Here is an 11,497-nt window from a genome sequence, read left to right as displayed (position 1 = left end):
AAGAGAGATACTAAAATAAAGAGATATTGTTATAAGGAATTGGCTCACATGATCATGGAGGCTGCAGAGTCCCATGATCTGCCATCTGCAAGCTGGAGACCCGGGAAAGCTGGTGGTGTAGTTACAGCCAGAGTCCAAAGACCTGGCTGAACCAGGAGAGCTGATGGTGTCTGAGCCTAAAGGCCTGATAACCAGAAGACCCATTTGTGTAAGCCCCAGTCTGAGAGCAGGAGACTGATATCCCAGCTCAAGCCCTCAGGAAGAGAGTAAATGCTTCTTTCCCCTACCTTTTTGTTTTATTCAGGCCCTCAATGGATTGGATGATGGGGAGGGCAATCTGTTTTATTCAGTATATCAATTAAAATGCTAATTTCATCTAGAAACACTCACAGACGCACCCAGAAATAATGTTTAACCAAATACCTGGGCTCCCCACGGCCCAGTCAGGTTGACACATATAATTCACCATCCACGAAGCAGCAGGATTCTTACACAGTGCTAGTCTAGAACATAAATTGGCACTGTATCATAAGTTTCAGTAAGTGCATAACTTGCAGTAAGTCTTTTCATTCCCAGGAATACATCTTTAAGAAATTCTTACAAATAGGTGCCAAGCAGCATACACTAAAATGAAACATTCATATTAGCACTATTCATAAAAGCAAAAACAATCAAAATGACCATTAACAGAATATATAATTAACTGTGGTATATTTGGCATAAGAAGATATTATTCAGCAGTGAAAATGAATAGACCATATCTACATGCATTATAGATTAAAAAAAGAAGACACCACTTTTATAGGGCTCAAAGACAAGCAAAATTAAACTATATGTTCTTTAAAAATACATATACATGATAAAGTAATTTTAATAGTAAGGAAGTAATTAACACACAATTCAGGAGAGTGATTAGGTTTGGGTGTATAAGGAAATGAAATCTGAAAGAATACATAAAGAGTTTCTATGCATAGTGATTTAATTAGTCTTCTTTTATGGCTATGGTTTCTAACATATTTATGTTAGGTATATTATTTTATATTACCAAATAATGCCTAGTAAAATGTTTAGGTCAATGACAGAAATGACATACTTAAAGATAGACAAAACATGGTGACTGATCACATTGATATGAGATGGAGAGAAAACAAAAAAGAACTAATGCTTTCAGCATGCTTGCTTATGGGGTGACATTGACAAACATGAAAGATGGAAAGGGAGATGGTTAGTGGGGAGGATTAACGTGGTTTAGGGCATGTTGCGTTAGAGTTGATCCTGGATCTTCTGGAATATCTAAAATTTATCTAGAAATATAGCTAGTTTGAGAGGTCTCTGTTTTGATAGAAAATTAGCACTGCCATGACCACATACATTGATAAAAGAAAGCTGAGATGAATATGGGGGACTATATTTAGGGGTTCATAAACTGCAAATGGAATCAGTGAAGGAAGAAGAGAAAGAACAATCAGCCTATAGCTCTAGCGTGACATAATGTCACAGAACCAAAGGGAAGGTACAGTTGGAGAGCCAGAGATGACTGCTGTAGGGTCGAACACTTCAGAGAGGGCTAGGAAAATTGGGTTTGAAATAGATTTTTCATTTGGCAAAAAGGAGGAGCAGTGGCAAATCTCAAAAGCACACAACACATTTTAAAACAGCCATGATAAACTCATGTAAATGTTTAGAGTCCGTAGTTGGTTATTTATAAAGCCAAGTGTACTACCTAACTAATCCATCTTATCTATCATTAATGAAAATGAGCCATGTAACTAAGCAAGTATGTTTTCTAAGCCATGCATTTTTAAATTAAAATCATCTTCACCAGCAGCAATATATTCATCATCATCCTACCATGAGCATCCTGTTCCTAGCATATTCTCATTGTCCACAGACTTCATTTCTGAGTAATATTATAGACCATCTCTTCCTTTCTCTCTGTCACTTTAACGTTGATCCAACTCCAAACTCCCTTTCACGAAATTCAGTTTTATCTCTACAATTAGGTGTCCATTTTCTTTCTTTTTTTTTTTTTTTTTTTTGAGACAGAGTCTCACTGTGTTGCCTGGGCTAGAGTGCCGTGGCGTCAGCCTAGCTCACAGCAACCTCAAACTCCTGGGCTCAAGCGATCCTCCTGCCTCAGCCTCCCAAGTAGCTGGGACTACAGGCACGCGCCACCATGCCTGGCTAATTTTTTCTATACATTTTTAGTTGTCTGATTAATTTCTTTCTAATTCCAGTAGAGACGGGGTCTCGCTCTTGCTCAGGCTGGTTTCGAACTCCTGAGCTCAAACAATCCACCCACCTCGGCATCCCAGAGAGCCAGGACTACAGGCGTGAGCCACCGCACCCTAGGTGTCCATTTTCACTGCATTACTTGGCATCCATTTTTAAATTACTACAATATGTTGTCTTTTTTCCATGAGAACATATAATATCCCCCTACTAGTTTATAAAAATAGTATCTTTCATGTTTTCCTAGTGACTGATGTACAGTATAAAGGGCACTCAATAAATATTTTTGGCTGATTTCTATTTCATATCCATGCTATTCCCACAGCTTACGAAGTTTTTGTCACCTTTCCACCAGCCACAGCCTCAAGTCTTTCAGAACTCCAGTTGATAATCCTGGTTAAGATTTCCTGGTTTAATCAGGCCAGTAGCCTATTAATTTGTCCCTATACTCCCTACCTTCTAATCACTTAGTTGTAGCTTTGTCACACTTGCCTTTATCCTGTTTCTCCTTTATTCAGCATTCTTCTCTAAGAAATACGGCCATCATCACTCCCCACGCAATCAAGATGAACCTCCACACACAGCGGGGACAATTTGACTGACTAATGCTACTGACTACCTACAAAAAGAATAATTTTTCAATTAATTGACTTTCTGACTCAATATAATGAAAGACATTAATTTAAAACATGTATAATTGCATTGCTTCTTGTAAACCTCAATAACAACGTATTTATCAAAGCCTGATTCAATGACCTTGGGGAGAAAGAAAGCAGGAAATGAAGTTGAAACAAGTAAGTACCCTGCAGAGAAAACGAGCACTCACCGCTGACTAATTGAAGGGAAAGATGGCATTATTTTTTCAGGAACACAAGAGACAAAGATGAACAAAATACTTTCTCAGAGACAGGAGAAAAAAGGTTCAAGAGAGAAATTGAAAAAGATCACTAACCCTTACTCCTTCCAAAAAGGGTCATTATTAGAAAATATTAATATGTTGTTATTGTTTAAGAAGAACAAGACATAAAAGCTTATCTTAGTACATTAGAACTGAAACATAGAAGGCATATAAACATTGTGTTCTTTATGATCTTCATTTTCCCTCTTTGCATTATCTTTCAGTGATTGCTCTAAGGATTACAATATACATCCTTAAGTTTTCATACTACTTAGGGTTAATATTGAATCAATTCTTGTAAAATGTAGAAATCTTGCAAGTTAGAAGTCCCTTTACTCATCTTCCCATCCTTTTTTTTTACTTGTCAAATACGTTACATCTACATACATTGTAAATCCCATGATACAATGTTATAATTTCCAATGCTCTTTATTTCTTACCCCCGAAGACCTGAATTTCCATCTGGTTGTATTTTTCTTTAGCCTGAAGAACTTCTTTCATACTTCTTGTAGCACATGTCCACCAACAACATATTCTTGTAGCTTTATCTGAAAATTTATTTTAATTCACTTTCATTCATTTAGGATCATTTTCACTAGATATAGAATTCAGAGTTAATGTGTTTTTTGTTTTTGTTTTGTTTCCACCAGAACTTTTTTTGTTTTTGTTTTTATTCTTTTTAGAGACAGGGTCCTACTCTGTCACTCTGTCACCCAGGTTGGAGTACAGTGGCCCAACTGTACTCATAGCTCACTGTGACCTTAAACTCCTAGGCTCAAATGATCCTCCCACCTATAACCTCTCATTAATTTTTTTTTTTTTTTGAGACAGAGTCTCACTCTGTTGCCCTGGCTAGAGTGAGTGCCGTGGCGTCAGCCTAGCTCACAGCAACCTCAAACTCCTGGGCTCAAGTGATCCTACTGCCCCAGCCTCCCGAGTAGCTGGGACTACAGGCATGCGCCACCATGCCCCGCTAATTTTTTCTATATATTTTTAGTTGGCCAATTAATTTCTTTCTAATTTTAGTAGAGATGGGGTCTCACTCTTGCTCAGGCTGGTCTCGAACTCCTGAGCTCAAACAACCCTCCCGCCTCGGCCTCCCAGAGAGCTAGGATTACAGGCGTGAGCCACCGCGCCTGGCCTCCTCTCATTAATTTTTAAGGACTTTCCTAGCAAAATGCTGAAAATAGAGGTTCCTGATATATTTTATTGATTATATAAAATTTGTTTGAAATTACCATACACATATAACAGATGTTTCTAACATTAATACTTATTTTTTTTACTTTTTTATTTTCTTTGTATTTCTTTTTCCAGGTGAAGAACTAAGCAAATACTTATTTTAAAAACTTTAATAATACACAAATACAACAGTAATTACTTCTCTGGATTATAGCATTTAGGGTGGGTCTTTTTCTTTCGTTTATAATATTTTGAGCCTATATTGTTTTGCAATAAGAAAAAGAGTTGTCGGGTTAGCAGTCTATTCTTGGTTCTTCGTGTGCTCTTGGCTGAAGAATGACCAGACACACCAATAGCAAGGGAAGCAGGAAACGAAATTTACTGAGGAAGAGCAAGATAGGTTTATAGAGCAAGAGCGAGATACATTTGCCACAGACAAAAAACAGCAAAGAGGCCTGGTTATGGTCTGAGGTCCTGTTTATATTGTTTGGATTGGGCCCTCCTTGTTCAAACATCACCTGACCCTCTCTCAAAAAACCAAAAAACCTAAAAAAATCTACACAGAAATAACCTAATGGAGAAGTAGGCATGCTGATGGAAATAAACATCTCATAATAATGTCTAAGTTCATATTCCACATTAAAGCCATCCAGAGGGAAATACATACAACCATTACAGGTTAAACAACAATTACAGCTTTACTGATTGGTGGTGAAGAAGGTCCAGTAGCAGCAAAGTAATCAACACAGAGGGGGGTTGTTTTCACATCGTGTATTTCCAAACAATCAGTGTCCAAGTGAAGGGTGCAAAAGACTGTCACATTGAAGTATGACAAGGATTCTAGAAATTAGTGGTTTCAGTGGCTAAGAAAGAATTACACGACTGGCAGAGTAGTAGTGCAGGGCTGTTTAGTATGGCTGTGCATGTTAGGTCCAGAGCTTAGAGGGAGACACACAAAACCTCAGGTTTAGCAAAATGCTGTTTATTTTGAGCATCTGGGTGCAGACGGGTGGAGGTTGAAAAAGGTATCCACCCCAGGAAGGGGAAAGTGGTGGGTTTTACAGAGTATTTATAGTGGGGTAAGTAACTGAGCCAGAACAGCTGCTTGTAATACATTTTTTTTCCAACCAGCTCCTAGGACCCTTGTCTCAGTCACATCCATCCTGCAGCTCAAGCATCGTCCTTATCAGGAGAGACAGGGAGGGATATAAACTGCGTCCTTAACCGGGGGAAAGGAATGTGAACTCTCCTTTTGCATTCCATTCCTTTATCTCCCTAGGGGTCTGATAAAGGCTACTTGCCTAATAGTGTACATTTTCACTGCTTGAGGGAATGGGAAGAGCCACTCTCTGCTGGTCTTGTCCAGTTTAAGGAAAAGTAATTTCTTATTAATGCTCACACAGGCACGCTTCAAATGACAGCTGAATAAAAACTCTTTTGTCTACCGGACTCCAGGACAAACGGTTGAAGACAAGTTTTCTTCCCCCACAGAAGAGTCTTCTTATAGATCTCAGAGCCCGACATTATTTTCAATAAAACTTTCGTGCCACAGGTTTTAAATCGTCTCCTGCAAGCTTCTGGTGCAGATTACTCAGCTCGTCACTGAACTAACAGTTTTTGGGGGTTCTTCTTTCCCCAGTTGAGTTCCCGTGTCTTTTACGCGCTTGGTTTTATAGTCTGACGGAGGTTTTTTTCGCGCTAAGACTCTGAGGCGTTCTGGTTTTCTGAATTAGCATAAAAATTGCTCCGAAGTAGCTGAGTCTCCAGGTCCATTCCATTGAAAATGCTCATTCCTCAGACCCTGTGCACCCTACTGTCCCTTACGGCACTGCTTCTCGACTTTATCTCAGCGTTTTATTCTGCTTTACCTCCAAAGACAGGCCACCGTCCTACGCCGCACCCGTGTCGAGCGTCCCACAGCACCTGAGAAGGTCGCCGCGGCAGCGCACGATACAACGCATGCGCCAGGCCGCAGGCGCCTGCGGAGGAAAAATCGCGTCGACGCCCGGCGGTGACGTAAAAAGGCTGCGCTGTACTTCGGTGCGTGCAGCTTCCGCGGGAATCCTGGCCGGTCGCAGTCATGGTGCGTTGCGGTTGCGTGTTGTTCAGAAAGGTCCGTTACTGGTGCTCTTCTGCCTGATTCCCTTCGCCCAACTGAGGGCTCTGGTTCTCCCTCGCTCTTCTCCCTCCCCACTGTTTTCTTTTCCAGAGACTTTTTTTCCTGCTTGGTTTCACCATAGTCCTCTCTGTCCCTTCAGGAGTCAGGCTTTGCCAATAAAGGGTGACAAGGGGATGTCTGCCTAGCGTGGTTAGGGCCGTCGTTTGGGGGCAGGGTTTGAGGTTCTTTAGAGGGATTGGGATACCTGCCTGCCGTGACTCAAATATTGCGGTGTTTTTTCTTCTTTTAAATAATATGCATAGCCTGTTGTTCCATATTTTTTCTCCAGTGCAATGGTAAGATCTTTCTAGGCCTGGCGCAGTGGCTCACGCCTGTAATCTCAGCACTCTGGGAGGCCGAGGCAGGAGGACAGCTAGAGGTCAGGGAGACCCCATCTCTACTAAAAATAGAAAAAATCAGCCGGGCGTGGTGGCGCATGCCTGTAGTCCCAGCTACTAGGGAGGCTGAGACAGGAGGATCCCTTGAGCTCAGGAGTTTGAGGTTAGTGTGAGCTAGGCCCACGCCACGGCACTCTACCCAGAGAGACAGAGCGAGACTATCTCAAAAAAAAAAAAAAATTATTTCTTTCTAAAGACTTTATCACGAAACAAGAATGTGTAATTGACATGCCTTCTTGCACAAAATTTAGGTCTGTTTGTGTGTACTATCGGTCTTAGAATCGTTGCTGTAAAAATTTACAACTGCTTCGAATTAAAAAAAAAACACACACAACTTTATATGGGCCTCAACTAGTTACGTTTTTTGAAAACCTGCCGGCATTATATTTTGGCCATTACCTTACTAGTAAGGACCAGAGTGAAAGATTTCCTTTAAGTGAGACTCCTAAACCTCTGAATCTGGTGAATCTAGAGCAGTAAAAAAGTATCACATATTGAATAGAACTTTAAAAATCCTCCTCAAGAGTGTATTAGAATGGTCAGTGTTTCAATTTTTTTTGAAACAAAATTTTTTTTTAATTTAAATTTCTTATTTTTTTAAGGCTAGTTAAGGGAAGCAGTGGGAGTGGAGAAGGAACAAAGGACTTTGTAACTGGTCGTGATTAGTTGTAACCACCACTGCACTGGGACCATACTCAAATAGATGTTTTGATACTCATAACTATCCTATGTGACTAAAATTGTGAGGATTATGAATTAGGAAATTATTCTGTAAGATATTTTGATAACCTGGGAGGTTAATACACAAGTTCTGTACCTACAAGAAGTTCTTGATTTAGTGAAGGAAAAGGTAAACACTAAATACATTGTAAGATTTCAAAAAGGATAATAATAGAGATATAATAAAATTGCTGAGAGAGCCAGCAAAATCAGGGTAAGAGTTGATTAGAGGAATGAAGAAAGACATAAGAAAATATGGCATTCAGGTTAGTTTATGATACAAAAGAACATGTGATGGTTTAAGTAGAGGAAAAGCATGAGCAGAGTGGCATATAGACATGGCAATCCATTATGTAGTACAGAGCAAAGAGGAAGAGGTGATGGGAAGGGTTGAACAAATGAAAATGACACTGGAAGGGTAGATTAAAGTCTTTGAGTATACATAGAGTACTAGGAATTTTAGACTTTATTTCATAAACAGTAAAGAGCAAACAAAACCATGGGTGGTTTTTGAATAGGGAAGAAACATTAGAGATCAGATCCGTTTGAGAAAAATAGCGTGGGCAACAAGATGGAGGATACATTAAGGAAAGAATGACTAGATACTGAAAGATCATTTATTAGTCTAGGTACTAGGGCAATGGTACTGGAAAGAGGAGATAGAATTAGCAGGGCTTCAGGGAAAGAAGCATGTATAGTCTGAAAGATTTTCATTTGTGCAGTCTCAATAAATAGATAAACCATGGTTCCATTATTTGAGAGAACATTGGAGGAACAAATTTTGCCTGGGGAAAAGTTTGGTTTTGTTATGTTAACATTTGGTTGTGAGGTGACTGTTACTCATTCATCTGATACCTAAGAACAAGTTAAATGTTAGAGGAGTTTCAAATGTAAATTAAATACAGATCCTGTTCTCACTTGCTTTAAACCACTAAAACCTATATCCTGGTGGAGATGTCCAACATACTGGACATAGGAAATATCTTACCTACACGATAGTTATTTATACAAGCCAAGATCATCCAGGGGAGAAAGTCTAGAATGAAAAGAGGGCCAAGGTCAGAGACCATGAGGATAGATGGGACAATAATTGATAACTGGAAAAAAAAAGTCTTAAGAGATAACCAGATGAGAAAGGGAGGTCACACTGGAGGTGAGCTAAGAAAAGATGCTAGAGTTGGCATACAGAAAGCCATTATTGTTTTTTTTTAAAGAAGTTTTGGTGGAACTAAGAACTAGAAAGGAGTTCTAAGTTGATAAGCACATTTGGTATATAAATGTTTCTCTCTTTTTTATTTAAGTATGGAAATTTCATTGATAACCTAAGACTCTTCATCAAAGGTGGAAGTGGTGGAATGGGTTATCCTCGTTTAGGTGGAGAAGGTGGAAAAGGTGGTGACATCTGGGTTGTAGCCCATAAAAAAATGACTTTAAAACAACTTAAAGACAAATATCCTCAGAAACGATTTGTGGCTGAAGGAGGAGCAAACAGTCGGTAAGTACTTACTGAGTAACTTTAATTCTATAAAATCAAACCCTCCTGGAAAAAAAAAGTTACAAGATAAAACCTTAATTGGTAATTTGAAGTAAATTATTTATTGTATTTGTAACTGAGCAAAAGTTTAAAATAACTCATAAAAGTCCGGTTCTAAGGAATATTATGGAGTTTTTAAACTTTTTATCCATTTCTTCTTCCATTGTATATCTGTATTCTCTTTGCATTTCCTATGTAGAAATAGAACATTATGTGAATTCCCACCATTTTCTTTTAAGATTATCCTTGACAACCTTTAGGAAACCTTTCTCAAATCTGAACCATACTACTACACCACACCACCATTAAAAGTCAGTCTCCTATAATTATTCCACTCAGAGATTAACCTTTTCTTGACTTTTCTAAGACTTTTCTAAGTGTGTTTACACAAATGTAATTTTGTGTATGCATATATAATTTTGGGATGAAAAAATGAGAGTACAATATTTCATGACCACCTCTTTTTGCTTAACATTTTTTTCCATGTCAGAAAATTATTCAGAATAACTGTAATATTATAGTATTGAAAATGAAAGTTTGTCATTTGTCCATTTAGGTTATGTTGACGTTTTTTGCTCTTATAGCCACAATGCATCATTCTTATGTAGATATTATTTTACCTGGTGGTTCAGTTATTTTCTTGATATATTTCCAGATATGGAATTACTAAACTAGAAGTTTATACCAATTTATTCTCTCATGAGCAGTTTGAGAGTAGCCAAATTAGCCTCTTAAAATTTAGTTGCTCTCATTTGAGGTGATTTTTTCAAAAAGCTTTGTAATTCAGTAGGTTTTCTATTTTTTTCTATTAATGGCTTGTTTGTATTGTAGCAGTGTTCAGGTGTGCAATATCTTAGTTCATTATTGGTTAAAATGACTTTTGCTGGTTAATTTGGTTATTTGAATCATTACCTAATACCATTTTAATGGATACAATAGTCTAAAATGCAAATAAATAGGGAAAATTTTAGTTTTTCTTTGATACTGTATTTGACCATTTAATATCTGCATTGGCCAGAAGAGTTGATTGCTGCTCTCCTTTGTAAACTATTCTATTTTCTTGAAGCATAAACCCTTTAATTTAGAGGTTTTCCTTATTTTCCTTTGGCTTTTTTTGGTAGGGTTAGTGCACTGAAAGGCTCCAAAGGAAAGGACTGTGAAATCCCTGTACCTGTAGGTATTTCAGTAACTGATGAAAATGGTAAAATTATAGGTGAGTGTACTCTGTCTTCTAAGATTGTAAAAATATGCACATTTTCTAAAATTGAGGATTTGGGGGAATATCTTGAGTTTTTAAAAAAATTTTAAAATTATTATGGCTACATAACTGTTGTATATATTTATAGGGTACATATGATGTTTTGATACAGGCATACAATTAATCAGATTGGGGTAATTGGGATATCTATCACCCTAGGCCTTTATCATTTCTTTATGTTAGGAACATTCCAATTCCACTCTTTCAGTTATTTTAAAGTATACCCTCGCTTATTGTTGATTATAGTCACTTTGGTGTGGTATCAAATATTGTTCATTCTATCTAACTATATTTTTGTACCCATTAATCATCACCACTTTATTCCTCCCTCCCCACTATGCTTCCCAGCTTCTAATAACCATCATTCTACTCTCTGTCTTCCTTTGTTAAAAGTGATTTACTCTGATGGTGTATTTTAATTTCTTGCTTTTTTATTTTTTGTGTATCTGTTGTAGGTTTTTTGATTTCAGGTTACTGTGAAGCTTGCAAAAAACATCTTATAACCAGTTATTTCAAACATATGACAACTAATTCTGCTTACAAATAAACAAGCAAAGAGAAATCTAACAAATTCTACATTTTAATTCCATCCCTCCTCACTTTTTAACTTTTTATTTTTTTCATTTATATAGTTTTATACTATCAAAAATTTGTTTTAGTTATTTTTGATAGGTTTGTCTTCTAGTCTTCTTATTCAAGATATAAATAGTTTATGTACCACAGTTATCAGCAATAGAGTATTCTGTATTTGTGTGCTTACTGTTACCAGTGAGTTGTATAATTCTAGATGATTTTTTTTTACTGTTCCTTAATGTCCTTTTCTTTCATATTGAAGAACTCCTTTTAGCATTTCTTGTAGGACAGGTCTGGTGTTGGTGAAATCCCTCAGCTTTTGTTTGTCTGGGAAAGCCTTTATTTCTCCTTCATGTTTGAAGGGTTAAGATTTTTTTTTCCCTCTGCACTTTGAATATGTCATGCCGCTCTCTCCTGGCCTGTAAGGTTTCCCCCTAGGAAGTCTGCTGCCAGAGCTAGTAGAGCTCCTTTATGTGTTGTTGTTTTTTTTTTTTTTTTTTTTTTTTTTAAACCTATATCCTGGTGGAGATGTCCAACATACTGG

At 37.6% G+C, this 11,497-nt stretch overlaps 1 protein-coding gene across 1 annotated transcript in view; it reads left to right on the top strand.

Moving 5' to 3' along the window:
- Window positions 1-6,336: 6,336 nt before the first annotated feature.
- GTPBP10 (GTP-binding protein 10 (putative)) overlaps window positions 6,337-11,497 on the top strand; it is a 20,061-nt gene continuing 14,900 nt past the window's right edge. Inside the window, exons 1-3 of the mRNA XM_012652184.1 lie at window positions 6,337-6,425; window positions 8,890-9,083; window positions 10,244-10,335. Of these exons, the coding sequence (XP_012507638.1) occupies window positions 6,393-6,425; window positions 8,890-9,083; window positions 10,244-10,335 (319 nt within the window). The 5' untranslated portion in view covers window positions 6,337-6,392. The remainder of the gene's footprint in view (window positions 6,426-8,889; window positions 9,084-10,243; window positions 10,336-11,497) is intronic.

This window comes from Propithecus coquereli, unplaced genomic scaffold, assembly GCF_000956105.1.
Source record: "Propithecus coquereli isolate 6110/MARCELLA unplaced genomic scaffold, Pcoq_1.0 Scaffold382, whole genome shotgun sequence".
In the NCBI taxonomy this organism is placed as follows: Eukaryota; Metazoa; Chordata; class Mammalia; order Primates; family Indriidae; genus Propithecus; species Propithecus coquereli.
Note: the sequence above shows the minus strand (reverse complement) of the source record. Positions and strands in the feature narration are given on the sequence as shown.